This window comes from Bos taurus, chromosome 18 (assembly GCF_002263795.3).
Source record: "Bos taurus isolate L1 Dominette 01449 registration number 42190680 breed Hereford chromosome 18, ARS-UCD2.0, whole genome shotgun sequence".
NCBI classification, from domain to species: Eukaryota; Metazoa; Chordata; class Mammalia; order Artiodactyla; family Bovidae; genus Bos; species Bos taurus.
In genome coordinates, this window is record NC_037345.1 from 45,768,638 (window position 1) to 45,782,275 (window position 13,638).

At 56.4% G+C, this 13,638-nt stretch overlaps 1 protein-coding gene across 3 annotated transcripts; it reads left to right on the forward strand.

Moving 5' to 3' along the window:
- The first annotated feature begins 2,849 nt into the window (after window positions 1-2,849).
- Window positions 2,850-12,754, forward strand: SCN1B (sodium voltage-gated channel beta subunit 1). 3 transcript variants are annotated; one of them, NM_001076496.1, is given in 6 exon segments: window positions 2,850-3,015; window positions 4,887-5,053; window positions 5,747-5,987; window positions 11,219-11,360; window positions 11,936-12,007; window positions 12,101-12,754. In NM_001076496.1, coding segments are annotated over 5 exon segments (657 nt in total). In that variant the 5' UTR covers window positions 2,850-2,975; the 3' UTR covers window positions 12,003-12,007; window positions 12,101-12,754.
- Window positions 12,755-13,638: the final 884 nt, after the last annotated feature.

A 13,638-nucleotide genomic window follows, 5' to 3' on the forward strand; every position in this document is an offset into this window, starting at 1 on the left:
ATATAGTGAGGACCAAGTACGTACCAGAGTCTGTGCCAAGGTCTGAAGTATTAGTCGCTCAGTTGTGTCTGACTCTGCAACCCCAGGGACTGTAGCCCACCAGGCTCCTCTACCCATTGGATTTCCCAGGCAAGAATACTGGAGTAGCTTGCCATTTCCTTTTCCAGGGGATCTTCCTGACCCAGGGATCAAACCCCCCTCTCGTGCATTGCCGTCTGAGCCACCAGCAAACCCAAATGTTCATTTAATTCTCAGTTACACCATGAGATGGAGACAAATAGTTACATGCCTGGCACCACTCAGCAGAGAGGCAAGGCCTAGCCCCTGGTGTCTTCACCTGCAGATACAGAGGCCCCCCACACCAGAATTTGAGGCCGCTGGACCCTGTCTTACCGATTCAGAAATGAGCCTAGAGGCAAAACCTCTGGTCCAGGTAGAACCCAGATCTGTCTCACTCAAATCCTGTTCTGGTTCCAGAGTGAATGAGGAAGGGTAAAAAGAGACCTCTGACAGGTCACAGGCTGTAAGAATCTTAATTGATGGTGTGGGGCAGAGGACTGAAGGAGGGGCTGGATGGGGCAGGATGGACCACAAGTGGTAAACTACAGAGCCGGCCGCTCCTCTCCTCTAGCTAGCGATTGAGGCAAGTTACCCATCCTGTGCCTCAGTTTATCCCCCCTGTAAAATGGGAATAATGTTAACACCCATCTTGTAGGAAGAATTAAATGAGTTAATAGTAAAGTGCTTAGAATGGCACAAGCCCATAGTAGGTGCTCAGCGAACATCAGTTTGCAGGTGCCCCTGTGTGGTGCCTAAGGCCTGTCCTTACTGTGCCTCTGCCTGCCACCCCTGACAGAAGGGACCGGAACAGCAAGAGAGTTATTTTTTGCAGGGGAATTTCACAGCCCAGGAAGTGCTGGCACAAAGGCCCAGACCGCAAAGGTGTCTGGTGTCCCTGGCTTCCTCTCCCTCTGCCCCGGGCCAGCCCCACCCTTGATTCCTCTTGCCTGGCAAAGTTGGGCTGGGGAGATTCTGGAAATTCACCCTATCTAGAACTGAAGGTCAGGACCTGAAGAGCAGCCCTCAGCCAAAAATCCCCCACTGTGGTCCCGAAAGAGCCCCTATCCTCATCCTTTTCATTTAGCAGACAAGTTACCTGCCATTCGGGCAGAATTCCAGACCCACCTGAGGCTGGCTGCGTGACCCTAGGCAAGGGAATGGCCCTCTCCCAGCCTCAGTCTCCCAGTTTGTAAAATGCAGGTTAATAACAGAACTTGGTATATACATGCTTGTGGAGGTAGAAGTGGACCCCGCATACAGCAGGGCTCTAGCACTGGTACTTATTTATTCACCTGACAAATATTTATTGAGCACCTGCAAGGTGACAAAGGGCTTCCCTGAGTGGCTCAGATGGTAAAGGATCTTCCTGCAGTGCAAGAGCCCCGGGTTCGACCCCTGGGTTGGGAAGATCCCCTGGAGAAGGGAATGGCAAACCACTCCAGTAGTCTTGCCTGGGAAATCCCATGAGACAGAGGAGCCTGGCGGGCTACAGGCCATGGAGTCACAAAGAGTCGGACACGACTGAGCAACTACAACAACGCTGAGGTGCCAGGCACAGGTGAAGGTGCTGGAGACGCAGTGGTGCACGAGACAGTGTTCTCACCTTGAGGGAGCTTGTTTTCCAGGGTTGGAAGGACAAGAGGTGAATGGAGGAACCATATAAAGAAGAGTATAATGTCAGGTAGTGACAACTGCTGTGAGGAAAAAAAAAACTGGTAAAGGAGGTCAAGTAAGGGACGGTGGAGGCAGTTTGTCCTGAGTGGACAGAGGGCCTGATGAAGCTGACGTTAGAGCCAAGAGCTGCAGGAGGAGAGGAAGTCAGCCCTGGGGTCACCTAGGGGAAGAGTGTTCCAAGCAGAGGTGAGGAAGGACCAAGGCTCTGAGGTGGGAAGGAGCTTGGTGTGCTGGAAACAGCACGGGCCTCGACAGCAGCAAGGCGGGGTGGGGGCGGGGGGTCGCAAGGGGCGGAGTAGAAGATGACGTCAGAGACAGAGGGTAGCGGGGTCACGAAGGGTCCTCTTCTAGAAACGTGGCACCTCTAGTAACCAGAGCAGAGCAGCCTCTATGGTTTGGATCCAGGGTGTCCCTCCTGCTTGGGAGGGGTCTGGAGTATTATGGGTAGCCCTAGCCTGACACCCCCCAAGCCCACTTGGGTTCCAACACAGTGACCTCCAGGCCCGAGTGCCCGGGGTCCGAGGGGGAGGTCACCAAGAGATTCCTGCCAGGTTCCCCTGGAGATTCCAGGGGGATGACCTCCATAATTTAAAGTCCGGAGCCCTGCCCTCAAACCGCCCTCCAAGCCCTCTTGTGACTCTAGGGGGGTCACCCTTCCCAGACTCCGCATCTGGGGGTCCCCGGAGTCTGGAGGGGTCCGACGCCCAGACCACGCGCCCCACGCCCGAAGCCGCGGTCCCTGCGCCACCACCGGGAGAGGCCGGTGCGGCGGGCGCCTCCCGGGCCGCTGCGGCAAAGGCTGGGCAGCCGCGCCCTCCCCCGGCGGTGATTCATCCCGCCCCCTCCCTCTCCCTCCTCCCTGCCGTGGCCGCCGCCGCCGCCGCCGCCGCTGCAGTGCGCAGGAGATCGCGGCCCGCGCCCTAGCGCGCCCGAGCCGGAGCGGGGCCGGGGTCCGCGCACCTGGCGGATGTGTCCGGCTGCGCGCGCCAACGCAGCAGCCCGAGCAGCGGCCGCCGCCCGCGCGGCGGGGATGCCCGGACGCCGGGCCCCGGGGCTGGGCCCCCGGCGGTAACCGGAGCGGGGGGGCCGCGCCCCCCCTCCCCCCTCGTCGGTCCCAGAGCCGCAGCTGCTGCGCCCGCGCGCTCCCGGGGACATTCTAACCGCCGCCGGGTCCCGCCGCCTCTCGCCCCGCTATTAATACCGGCGGCCCGGGAGGGGGGCGCAGCGTGCTCAGCGCAGCCATGGGGACGCTGCTGGCCTTTGTGGTCGGCGCCGCACTGGGTGAGTGCGCGGGGGGCGCGCGTGGCGGGGGCACAGCCAGCACACTGGCCGGGCCGCGGGATTCGCTCTCGGGACTTTGGGCCGCGGGCGAGGGCCGTCCCCACCTCATCCCCCGGCCCGGCTAAGTCCGCTTCAGAAGTTGTGCGCGCGGGGAACGGGGCTCGGGAGGGCGCAGAGGTGCGGGTGGGCGCGAGCGGGCGAGGGCCGGGCTGGCACGGCTCGGCGGCTGCGGGCGCCCAGCCGGGGGCGAGGAAACGCGGAGTCAGCTGCTCCCGGAGAGCCCCGCAGGCTGCAATGTGACACCTACAGTCGCGGGAGGTGGGAGGGGGGGAGGCGGCGCCCGGAGATTGGGACGGAGAGACCGAGAGAGAGAGAGAGAGAGAGAGAGAGAGAGAGAGAGAGAGAGAGAGAGACGGAAGGGAAGCAGCGGCGAGAGACATAGAAGTACTCCTGAGTGCTCCGCTGGGAGACTGGGGAGCTGGAAAGTGAGGGGGGAGATAGAGAGAGGGGTGTAGAGTATGCCAGAGTTAGGGATCTGAGCGGTGGAGAGAGAAAAACTTGAGCGAGGCAGGAAGAGATAGAGACACAGGTAGACACAGGTAGAGATGGAGTTTTAAAAGGACAGGGAAAGGTGCAGGGCGAGATGGAGAGCAGGAGAGGGTGTCTGAGCCGGAGTAAAGATACAAAGTGGGGCCTTCGGAGAGATTCCTGAGAGAAATAAAGAGGGGGCGGCAAAGACTGAGGCGCTCAGGGGGATAGAAAGAGACAGCAGAGGAGGAGGGCAGAAAACCCCGATTAATAGAGGAAAGGATGGGGGGCAAAGGAAAAGCCTCGGAGCTGGAAAGACAGCACGAGTTAGTGAGCAGGAAGGAGGAGGCAGGTAAGAATGAGGATGAGGGACTCAAAGGGACTGGAATCTGCTGGGGATGTGAAGGCCCTGTGGCGGGAAAGAGCTCAGAGAGTTTTGAGAAGATGATGGGGGTGGGATTGGCTTCAGGAAGTGAGGAGCCTGGGAGCAGAGGGGACTGAGGCAGGAGAAGATAGGAAGGGGTGGATGTTGGGAACTTACCGGACTGGGGGGCAGGGCTGAGGTGTTTTTCTGCCCTGGATCCAGTGCCCACCTCCCTCTCTGAGGCCTTGGCTTCTCCCAACCCATTTATCTGGGGCCGGTTGGTCTTAGAGAGCAATCAATGCTGGTAGAACTGACGCTGCCACCTTGAATTTCCAACGCCACTAGAATTCTGGTCCCACCACCTAGACACTGCAATACCTTGGACAAGTGGCCTCCTGAGAAAGGGGTACTTGGGTAGCACAGACTCTAAGTTACTGACCACAATAACAGCCCTGTTGACTGGGGGCATCCAGTGTACCGTGGCTTCCCTAGTGGCTCAGACAGTAAAGAATCCGCCTGCAATACAGGAGACCCGAGTTCGATCCCTAGGTCAGGAATAGCCCCTGGAGAAGGGCATGGCTACCCACTCCAGTATTTTTGCCTGGAGAATCCCATGGACAGAGGAGCCTGGTGGGCTACAGTCCATGGGGTTGCAAAGAGTCGGACACGACTGAGTGCACACACAAGGTATCAAGTCCCCTGCAGCCTTACCTGCCTTAAAGAACCTGCCCAGCCACCTCCAGAAGAAAGACAATCGGTTCCCTCACTATTCACAGGGGCAATCAGAGAGGACGAGGGACTCACCAAGGGCATGTAGCTGGTGGCAGGGCCAAGCTCCGAGCCTGGTTCTGGCTATTCCTGATCGTAATCGAGGGGAACCAGATGGCTTCCAAGGGGCCTGAGAGCTGTCAACCAGTGAGCCTGGCATTGCCAAGGGTGATGGGTGCCCCGGCTCGACCTGAGCCCACTGTCCCTGCAGTGTCCTCAGCCTGGGGGGGCTGCGTGGAGGTGGACTCGGAGACCGAGGCCGTGTATGGGATGACCTTCAAAATCCTGTGCATCTCCTGCAAGCGCCGCAGTGAGACCAACGCTGAGACCTTCACTGAGTGGACTTTCCGCCAGAAGGGCACAGAGGAGTTTGTCAAGGTGGGTGGGCTCCTGGCACAGGAGAGTGGCACCTGTGTGGGAGCTAGTGACGGGGAGCAGGGTTCCAGTTGGGGTTGCGAGTTTGTTTGCACCCAGGTGCCATTTCTGATGACCTGGATCCACATGCCAGCTCCACCAGGACCGGCTGGTGACCTTGGGCAAGCCGTTGAACCTTCACTGCCTCCTCTGTAAAGAAAGGGGAGTGGGTAGTCTCCAGCTCTGAGGCTGGTGTGAGAATTGAGTTCCTGCACCTGGCACACGGTTGTCACAAAATATACGTCATCGGAATTATTTTATACCAGCAAAAAATGCCTCAGATTGTTATCGTGGAAGGAAACAGAACTTTTTGACCTCCTTTTCACTCTCTGTGTTTTGAATTGCATAGGAGGGGGTTCCATAAACTTTTTGAGGGCCTTCCAGAGAATTGAAGTCTACAGCAGCCAGAATTGGGCTGTCTCTCGCCCTGCCTGGGGAGTGTGTCTGGGGGCCGGGCAAGATGGTAGAGAATGAAGACCAGAAAGGCTGAATGGGGGCTCCGGAGGATGGCCACAGAACACGTGCAGCGGCGTGTGTTGTGTCAGGGCTCGGGCACAGTCTGGGTCCTTCTGTGTCTGTGCGTCAGGGCGAGGGGCAGAATAGAGGTCTCAGTGGGGCGGGGGTAGCCGGCAGTGACCCCGCGCCCACTGCCCCCAGATCCTGCGCTATGAGAACGAGGTGCTGCAACTGGAAGAGGATGAACGCTTTGAGGGCCGCGTGGTGTGGAACGGCAGCCGGGGCACCAAAGACCTGCAGGACCTGTCCATCTTCATCACCAACGTCACCTACAACCACTCGGGCGACTATGAATGCCACGTGTACCGCCTGCTCTTCTTCGACAACTACGAGCACAACACCAGCGTTGTCAAAAAGATCCACCTTGAGGTGGTGGACAAAGGTGAGTCGGGCCCCCGGGCAGCCAGATGGAGGGACAGATGGCGGAAGCGAGGGGGGGAGGGGGGGATGGACGGGCTGGCTCAGCGCCTGGGCAGCAGGGGGTGGAGACAACACCTCCCGCCTGGAGTCCAGCTCCAGCCCCCACTTCCCTTCAGCCATGGAGAGGTCATGGCGGGCCTGTCCCAGGGAAGTGCTGAGTGCAGAGCTGAGCTCTGCCTCCTGCGCTGTGAACCCCAGTGGGTGCCTCCCTGTCTCTGAGCCTGAGTATCGTCCTGTAGGAAACAGGTGATAATGGTGTCTCTCTCTCGGTGTGTCGTTGGAGCCATTCTGATGTCGTGGGGGAGGTGGTGAGGATGGAGTGAGATGCTGGGCGTCCGAGGCTGGTGCGTCTGTCACAGCAGGGCCTCGGCACACGGGGGCCATGGTCGTGGTGCTTCTGATTGTCAACAGCCTTAGTCCTGCCCCTCTGTGTCACCTGGGGCAGGAAATCAGTGGTGTCACCTGTGGCGGGGCTCCTCAAATTCTACCATATGCGGTCGTCTTGTTGTTTGGATCTTGACTCAACAGATCCATGTTGGGCCCAGGATTCTGTCTCAGATGAGGCCAAGGCTGCAGGTCTGGGGCCATGCTGAGCAGCAAAGATCTAAGGTGTGTTTTGAATCATTTTTCATCATTTCGGCTTCAACTGCTTTGGACTCCTTCCCTGAACCATCTTCTGATTGGGTGTAAATTGGAATTTTCCAGGGCCCCAGGGGCCATTGGCCTAGAGAGTCAGGGAGATATCCCAGACCTTGGTCTTCCAAAGAGCATGGCAGGTGAGTCCCGAGGGGCCATCAGTACATGCCACCATCACGGGCCGTGTGCATTGGTGCCCTCCTTCCCCAAGACCGGGGCTGGCCTCATCGTCCTGTATGAAGTCCCTCACTGAATCCTCCCACCCAGCATCTGGTGGCTCAGACAGTAAAGAATCTACCTGCAATGCAGGAGATGCAGGTTCGATCCCTGGGTCAGGAAGATCCCCTGTAGAAGGAAATGGCAACCCACTCCAGTATTCTTGCCTGGGAAATCCCACGGACAGAGGAGCCTGGCAGGCCACAGTCTACAGGGTCGCAAAGAGTTGGACATGACTTAACAACGAAAAAACAACCCACCTTCTGCCGTAGAGGCTCTTCTTATCCCCATTTAGCAGGTGGGGAAACTGAGGCTCAGGGAGGTAAGATTACAAGGCGAAGGTCACAGAGTTGCGACCTGGATTTGAACCCAGCCAAACCTGTGTGATTGTTGTTTTTATTCTTGGCATGATTCACTATACTCTGCCGTCAGCCAGAGCCTGTGGGTTCCTGTTGGTAATTAGCATTTTTACGGGTATTAGCAAAGTGATCTAGCAGAATTCAATTCAGGAGACATGTCTGAGCGACTCTTTGGTGTAGGTCACGATGCTGGGTGGGTGGCCACCCACAGACGTCGATGATGGAGCCCTGCCCTGGTGAGTTGGGTGACGGTGGAGGAGTTGTAAAAAAGACACCCCCGAATACTGTGGCTTAACAAAGTCTGGGTCAGTCCCGTCTCCCAAATCTGTGCTCAGGTGAAGGGTTAGGGGGTAGGAAGTTTCCTGGATGCCCTTTGGGCACCCAGGTTCTTTCCATCTTGTGGCTCAGCCCTTGCTCATGATGCTGTCTTCCCTAGCATGGTGGAGCCTGGGCTCAGGCACGCCCAGGTCCCAGAAGAGCCTCTATTTTTTGTTTTTTTTTTTTTTAACATTATCTACCACGTTATACTGCTTCCCAGTATATGTGGGAGGCTTATATTTATGTGATGCAGGACTTATATTTAATTGGGCTTGCCAGGTGGCGCTAATAGTAAAGAACCCGCTTGCCAATGCAGGAGACATAAGAGACTCAGGTTCCATCCCTGGGTTGGGAAGATCCCCTGGAGAAGAGAACAACAACGCTCTCCAGTATTCTTGTCTGGGATATCCCATGGACAGAGAGCCTGGTGGACTACAGCCCATAGGGTCACAAAGAGTTGGACACGACTGAAGTGACTTAGCACGCATGGACTTATATTTATGTAATATAGGACTATTTCTGTTATCTTCCCAGAGCCTGTATTTTTTGCACCATCCACCATACCCCAGTGGTTTTTAATCCACCATGTTATAATCCTGCTTTTTTAACCTTACCCACTGTGATATAGTATGTTATGTTATACTGTATGCTATAGTGTTTTCACATTACCAAACACCAAACATAACAACAATATTTTTTTAAATTATAATCCATCATCCCAGAGTATTTTTAATATTATCCACCATATTATCATTTTTTTAATCCTTAGCCACCATGCTATATGTTCTAAAATATTATCAGTCATGTCATAGTATTTAAAAAATTTTTATTTGGTATGTATTCGGCATCCTTGCTCATTTTGTAGTATTTTTAACATTATGTGTCACTCTATGGCATTTCATTCCCTGTGGTATTATTGTATTGTTAGCATCAGTAGCCATTGCTGTCTTTATCATAAGCTACTGTCTTACTGCCATTTCAACATTACCTATCAGTCGGTATTGCCTGCTGGTCATGACCCCTCAGTAATGAACTGTGTCGTTTCCAAAGGGGGGAGCAGTGGGTGCTGGAGATGAGGCCTTCACTGAGCTGGGAGGGGTGCAGAAGATGGTAGGAAGCATCTGGGTGTCTCTCACTAGGGGTGGGGCTGGCATCTGGGGACAGGAAGGCTTATTCTGTCTGGACACACCCAGTAAGAGGGGAGCAGGTGGGGAGGTGCAGTGGCGACTGAAGCTGGTGAGACATGCGGCCCGTAGACGTGCAGGCTGGGGCTTCAGATCTGCCCCTGGAGGCAGGCAGGTGAAGCTCTCGGAAGATTCAGGGATTTTGAAGAAATCAAATGCCCCTCAGAGAAACTGCCTCTGCTCCCGGGTGTGACCGCTCTCTCTCAGTTTCTCATCTGTGAAGTGTGGTGGAGGGGATGACAGCCCCGCCTCCTGAGATGTCTGTGGGTTGATGGAGACTGCCCTGGACATACCACGGCCATTTCCAAGTCTCTCTTGGGCTGCAGGAGCTTTTAAGAGTAGATAAGAGCTCGGACCCTGCAGTCAGTTCCACTTGGAGTTGATTCCTGGCTTTGAGTGCAATCCTGGCTGTGCATCCTTGCCTGGCACTTTCTCCTCTCTGAAATGAAGTGAAGTGAAAGTTGCTCAGTCGTGTCTGACTGCGACACCGTGGACTGTAGCCGGCCAGGCTCCTTTGTTTGTGAAATTCTCCAGACAAGAATATTGGAGTGGGTAGCCATTCACAGGGGATCTTCCGTCCCAGGGATTGAGCCCAAGTCTCCTGCATTGCAGGCAGATTCTTTACCATCTGAGCCACCAGGGAAGTCCTCAGTAAACTTGTCCTGCAGATGGCCTAGAGAGCCGTACCTGCCACTGTCCTAATCTGATTGGGAGAGCAGGATACCAGTTTACTTAATCCATTTGGTTGGTGAGTTCCAGGAGCAGGGGCAAGAATTCTGATGACTGAGTTTTATCCATGCTTGCTTGTGTGTGTGTTCAGTCATGCCTGACTCTTTGTGACCCCATGGACTGTAGCCCAACCACCAGGCTCTTCTGTCCATGAAATTTCCCAGATAAGAATACTACAGCGGGTTGCCATTTCCTACTCCAGGGAATCTTCCCAACCCAGGGATAGAACCGCATCCCTTGCGTCTCCTGCACCGGGAGGCAGATTCTTTACCACTGAGCTTTATCCAACATGTATTCAACTCTGTGCTTCTGGAGGTCAGCTGACATGGGAAGCCTGGATGCTCTGTATCCTTGGGGTTGTTTTAGAGTCAGGGAGATGTTCAAGTAAAGAACTCAGGACAGAGCCTGGGTGAGAGCATGCTTTCACCGCAGGAGACACATTCAGGGTATCTCTGGAGTGAAGGAACAAGCGAACAAACAAATGGGTGAGGTGTGGAGTCCTGTCCCCAGCTCCTCCTGCTGGGAAGCAGGGGAGAAGCATCGGACCCTGCACCCCACTTCCTGTGGCCCAGAAAGCCTTGGTACCATCTGCCTCGGGTGGAGCAGCAGAAAGCGCCCACTCCCAGGGGAGGAGGAAATGGCAACCCGCTCCAGTGTTCTTGCCTGGAAAATCCTGTGGACGGAGGAGCCTGGCGAGCTACAGTTCATAGGGTTGCAAAGAGTCGGACATGACTAAGCAACTGAGCACACACCTAGGGGAGGAAGACCACGTGGGAACAGCAGGGAAAATGACGTCCCGGCCATCCGGGAAGAGGGGCTGGGGATGCGGGGTGGACACCTGCGAAATCCGGCCGAGGACACCACCATGGGCTTGCGTTCTGGTCCCCCGGCTGAACATGCTCCTTTTAGAGTTTAAATTTAGGCTCCATGAAAGGAAGCTGACATTGGCAAGAGCCAGGGCTGTGGAAAGGAGAGAGGGTTTCCGGAAAATGTCAGCGAATAGCCAGCGCTTAGGCAGAGCTGACTGTGGGCACATCCATGCATGTTACAGATGTTAACTCATTTCCTCTTCCCAGCAACCCTGTGAGAAGGCATGAGTATTATCATCCTTATTTTACGGCAGGGGAATAGAGGCTCAGAGAGGTGGAGTCTTTTGCCTGTGGTCACACAGCAGAGGCAGAGATAAGATTTGGACCCTAACAGTCTGGCTCCAGAGCCCTGCTATTAACTACTATGCTGTTTCGCCCCAATAATAACAGTGATGATATTGATAATAGTAAATATGTATAAAGTGCTCTCTATCTGTCAAGCACAATTATAAGCGTGTTAAAAGCTTATTTAATTCTCACAATACTCTCATGAAGGAGACACTGTGATTATCAACTTTTTACAGGTGGGGCAATTGAGACCCAGAGAGGCTGAGTCACTTGCCCAAGGTCACACAGCTGGCAAGTGGAAGAGCCAGGATTTGAACCTGAGCCTTCTCATTGCAGAGCTTCAGCTCTGGGGCACTTACAATCACCTGTATGACATGGAGGCACCCTCGAGTTACACAGGGAGACAGGTTCAGGGCGATCCGAAAGCTCTTCCAAGGCTGATTATTAAGAACCACAGTAACAATGATGCCTCTAGGGGGAGAGCGTGGCTTCATTTGCAGACATGGCCCAGGGAGGTCAAGCCACTTGCCCAGGCTTGCACAGCAAACTCAGGACACACTCAGGCTGCCACCTGACCCTGCCTGGCCCCTGCAGCCAACAGAGACATGGCGTCCATCGTGTCCGAGATCATGATGTACGTGCTCATCGTGGTGTTGACCATCTGGCTCGTGGCAGAGATGGTTTACTGCTACAAGAAGATTGCCGCTGCCACGGAGGCTGCCGCACAAGAGAATGCGTGAGTGGGGTCCTGAGGAGGGGAGAAACGGCCCAGGATGCCTAGTGCTTCCCAGAGGGGATCATGGGCTGAGTGGGGAGGCGGGTGGGGAAGTGACCCAGGCACCATCTGCCAGTCCTCCCCAGAGGGAACCGTTTGGTGCCCAAGATGGGGTGAGGCTGCGATTGGGTCCCTGCCCCTTGGTGCTCAGATTCTTTTAGCACCCACTTCTGTTAGGATCCAGAGCTCAGGCCTGGCATCCTCTGCTCCAGCGATACCTGACTCCAGGCCCTAGCCCTTTTTATCTGCCAGGACCCAGGAGTCTGAGCCCCCCGCTCGCTGCTTCCTCAGACTCAGACCCCAACCCCTTGGCGACCTAGGAGTCTAGGCCCCCAGAACCCCTCTTCCCCCACATTCAGGACTCCAGACCTCCAGCCTGGGCTCCTCTTGGATCCCTAGGATCCAGCCTGCCACTTCCTCTTCTCTCTGACCCCTGTGCCCCTGGGGAACAGAGACCTCAACCCTCATCAGTCTCCATGGGGGGATGGGCCAGACTGACAATGGGGTCACTGAACACCTGGCTTTTGCCCCCACAGCTCGGAATACTTGGCCATCACCTCAGAAAGCAAAGAGAACTGTACGGGTGTCCAGGTGGCCGAATAGCCCCGGTAAGGTGGGCGGGCAGGCGGGCAGGGGGCTGGAGAGCCTAGGAGGTGCCAGCTAGCTGTGAGGTTCATCGTGCCCTGTCTCTCCCCTTTCAGGCCCTGGGCTCCGCCTCAAGGAAGAGCCAGCCCTAACGGGGTAACATCCAGGCAAGGTCTGCCCCGATGGGGGTTGGCCATTCCTGGGCCTCCACAAGCCTCAGAGTCCTGCCAACGGAGCCTCCAGGGTGGGAGGGGGCAGGGGGCTCGGCTCACACCCCTAATCCAGCCTTCTTCCTCCTGCCCCATCACCCACCTGCGCCATGCATGATGGCTAAAGCAATACTGCCGCTGCCCCCTACCCCTGCTTCTGCTGCCTGTTTGGTGGGGGGGGCGGTGAGGTGGGGGCAGCGGCTCCGCACCCCTCCTTCTTGCTGATTTGCACACACTGGCCGCTTCGGACACGCACTAACAGGGGCCCAGTGCCTCCCTGCCCCCTCCCCGCCCAGTGGGGCTTGTGATGGCTGGAACGGTTCGGGGCAGGGGGTTCCTGGACCCCGCCCCCCCACTCCCCTCTGAGCCCTGGTGCCATTTCCCCTCCTGCTTCCTCTGGCTGGACCTGGGGTCTCCTCTCCCTGCGACGCACTCTCACCCCAGCCCAACCCACCCTCTCTCACCAGCCTTGGATTGTGGCCACTTAGAAAGGGGCCCATTCAGCCTCGTCTCTCTTTACACAAGTAGTTTTGTTCATGAAATAAAGATTCTTGGACTTGATTCACAGTCTCTCTCGTGAGCCCAGTCACCTTCTACACCCCCTCCAAATCCGAGAGAGCCTCCTGGTGTTTCCGGGGACCCGCCCTCCTGGCCTGGTGACAGGGCCTCTGTGCACACGTTTGGTGGGGGAAGGATGGGGGAGGACAGACGAGAGCTGCATCTCAGGCTCGACACCTGCCTGAAGTCTCAGCGGGTGCAGCTACTTGATACTTGATTAGTGTTGGGGTTCAGGGAGTCATTAGCTCAGCGGGGACCTGGAGTTTCAAGGGAACCAGACTGGAGCGGAGGAAGCAGACTGGTAGTGGAGGTGGGAGGTGATTAGGGAAGGAGAAAGAGGGCAATGAATGGAGGGGGAGGAGAAGGGACTGGGAACCCTGCACCGGCCTGTCCCCCAGGTGAGCCGTGGCTCTGAGTGCAGGGGTGCGTCGGGCCAGGGGCTGGGTCTGATGGAATAGGGGCGGCCTGTCTGGGGTGAGCAGCTGTGGCCTGACTAAGTCTGGATGGCGGCTGTCCACAGTAGTGACCCTATGTGTCTGGGTGTTTATCCGGCCCTGGGGTCTGACGTCGATGACTCCTGGGCTGCTGGCGGGACAGTGCGTATTTGCCTGTGGACACTTCCGGCCACTTGGCCTGGGCCTCAGCACTCCGTGCTGCCTTTTCCGGGCCAAGTCCCCATCCCCCTTGTCTAGGACTTCCCAGCTCCAGAGGTCATTGCTGCAGGCGGCAGAGAGGCTGCCAAAGCAAACCAGCCCCCGTGACTTGTAGAAAAGTGGCTGGGGGGAGGGGGCTGGGGGGAGGGTGAATAAAGGTGGGGGCTGGAGTCAGGACCAGGGACACTGGAAGGGGCAGAGGCTGGGGCAGGAGTTGGGGTGCAGGAGGGGTCT

Bases quoted from the DNA above. Each gene is read 5' to 3' on its own strand.
- SCN1B (XM_059876952.1), top strand. From the start codon at position 3,826: ATGGGGGGCAAAGGAAAAGCCTCGGAGCTGGAAAGACAGCACGAGTTA. The intron at 3,896-4,886 runs GTAAGAATGAGG...CTGTCCCTGCAG, and splicing joins GAGCAGGAAGGAGGAGGCAG to TGTCCTCAGCCTGGGGGGGC. The intron at 5,988-11,218 runs GTGAGTCGGGCC...TGGCCCCTGCAG, and splicing joins CCTTGAGGTGGTGGACAAAG to CCAACAGAGACATGGCGTCC.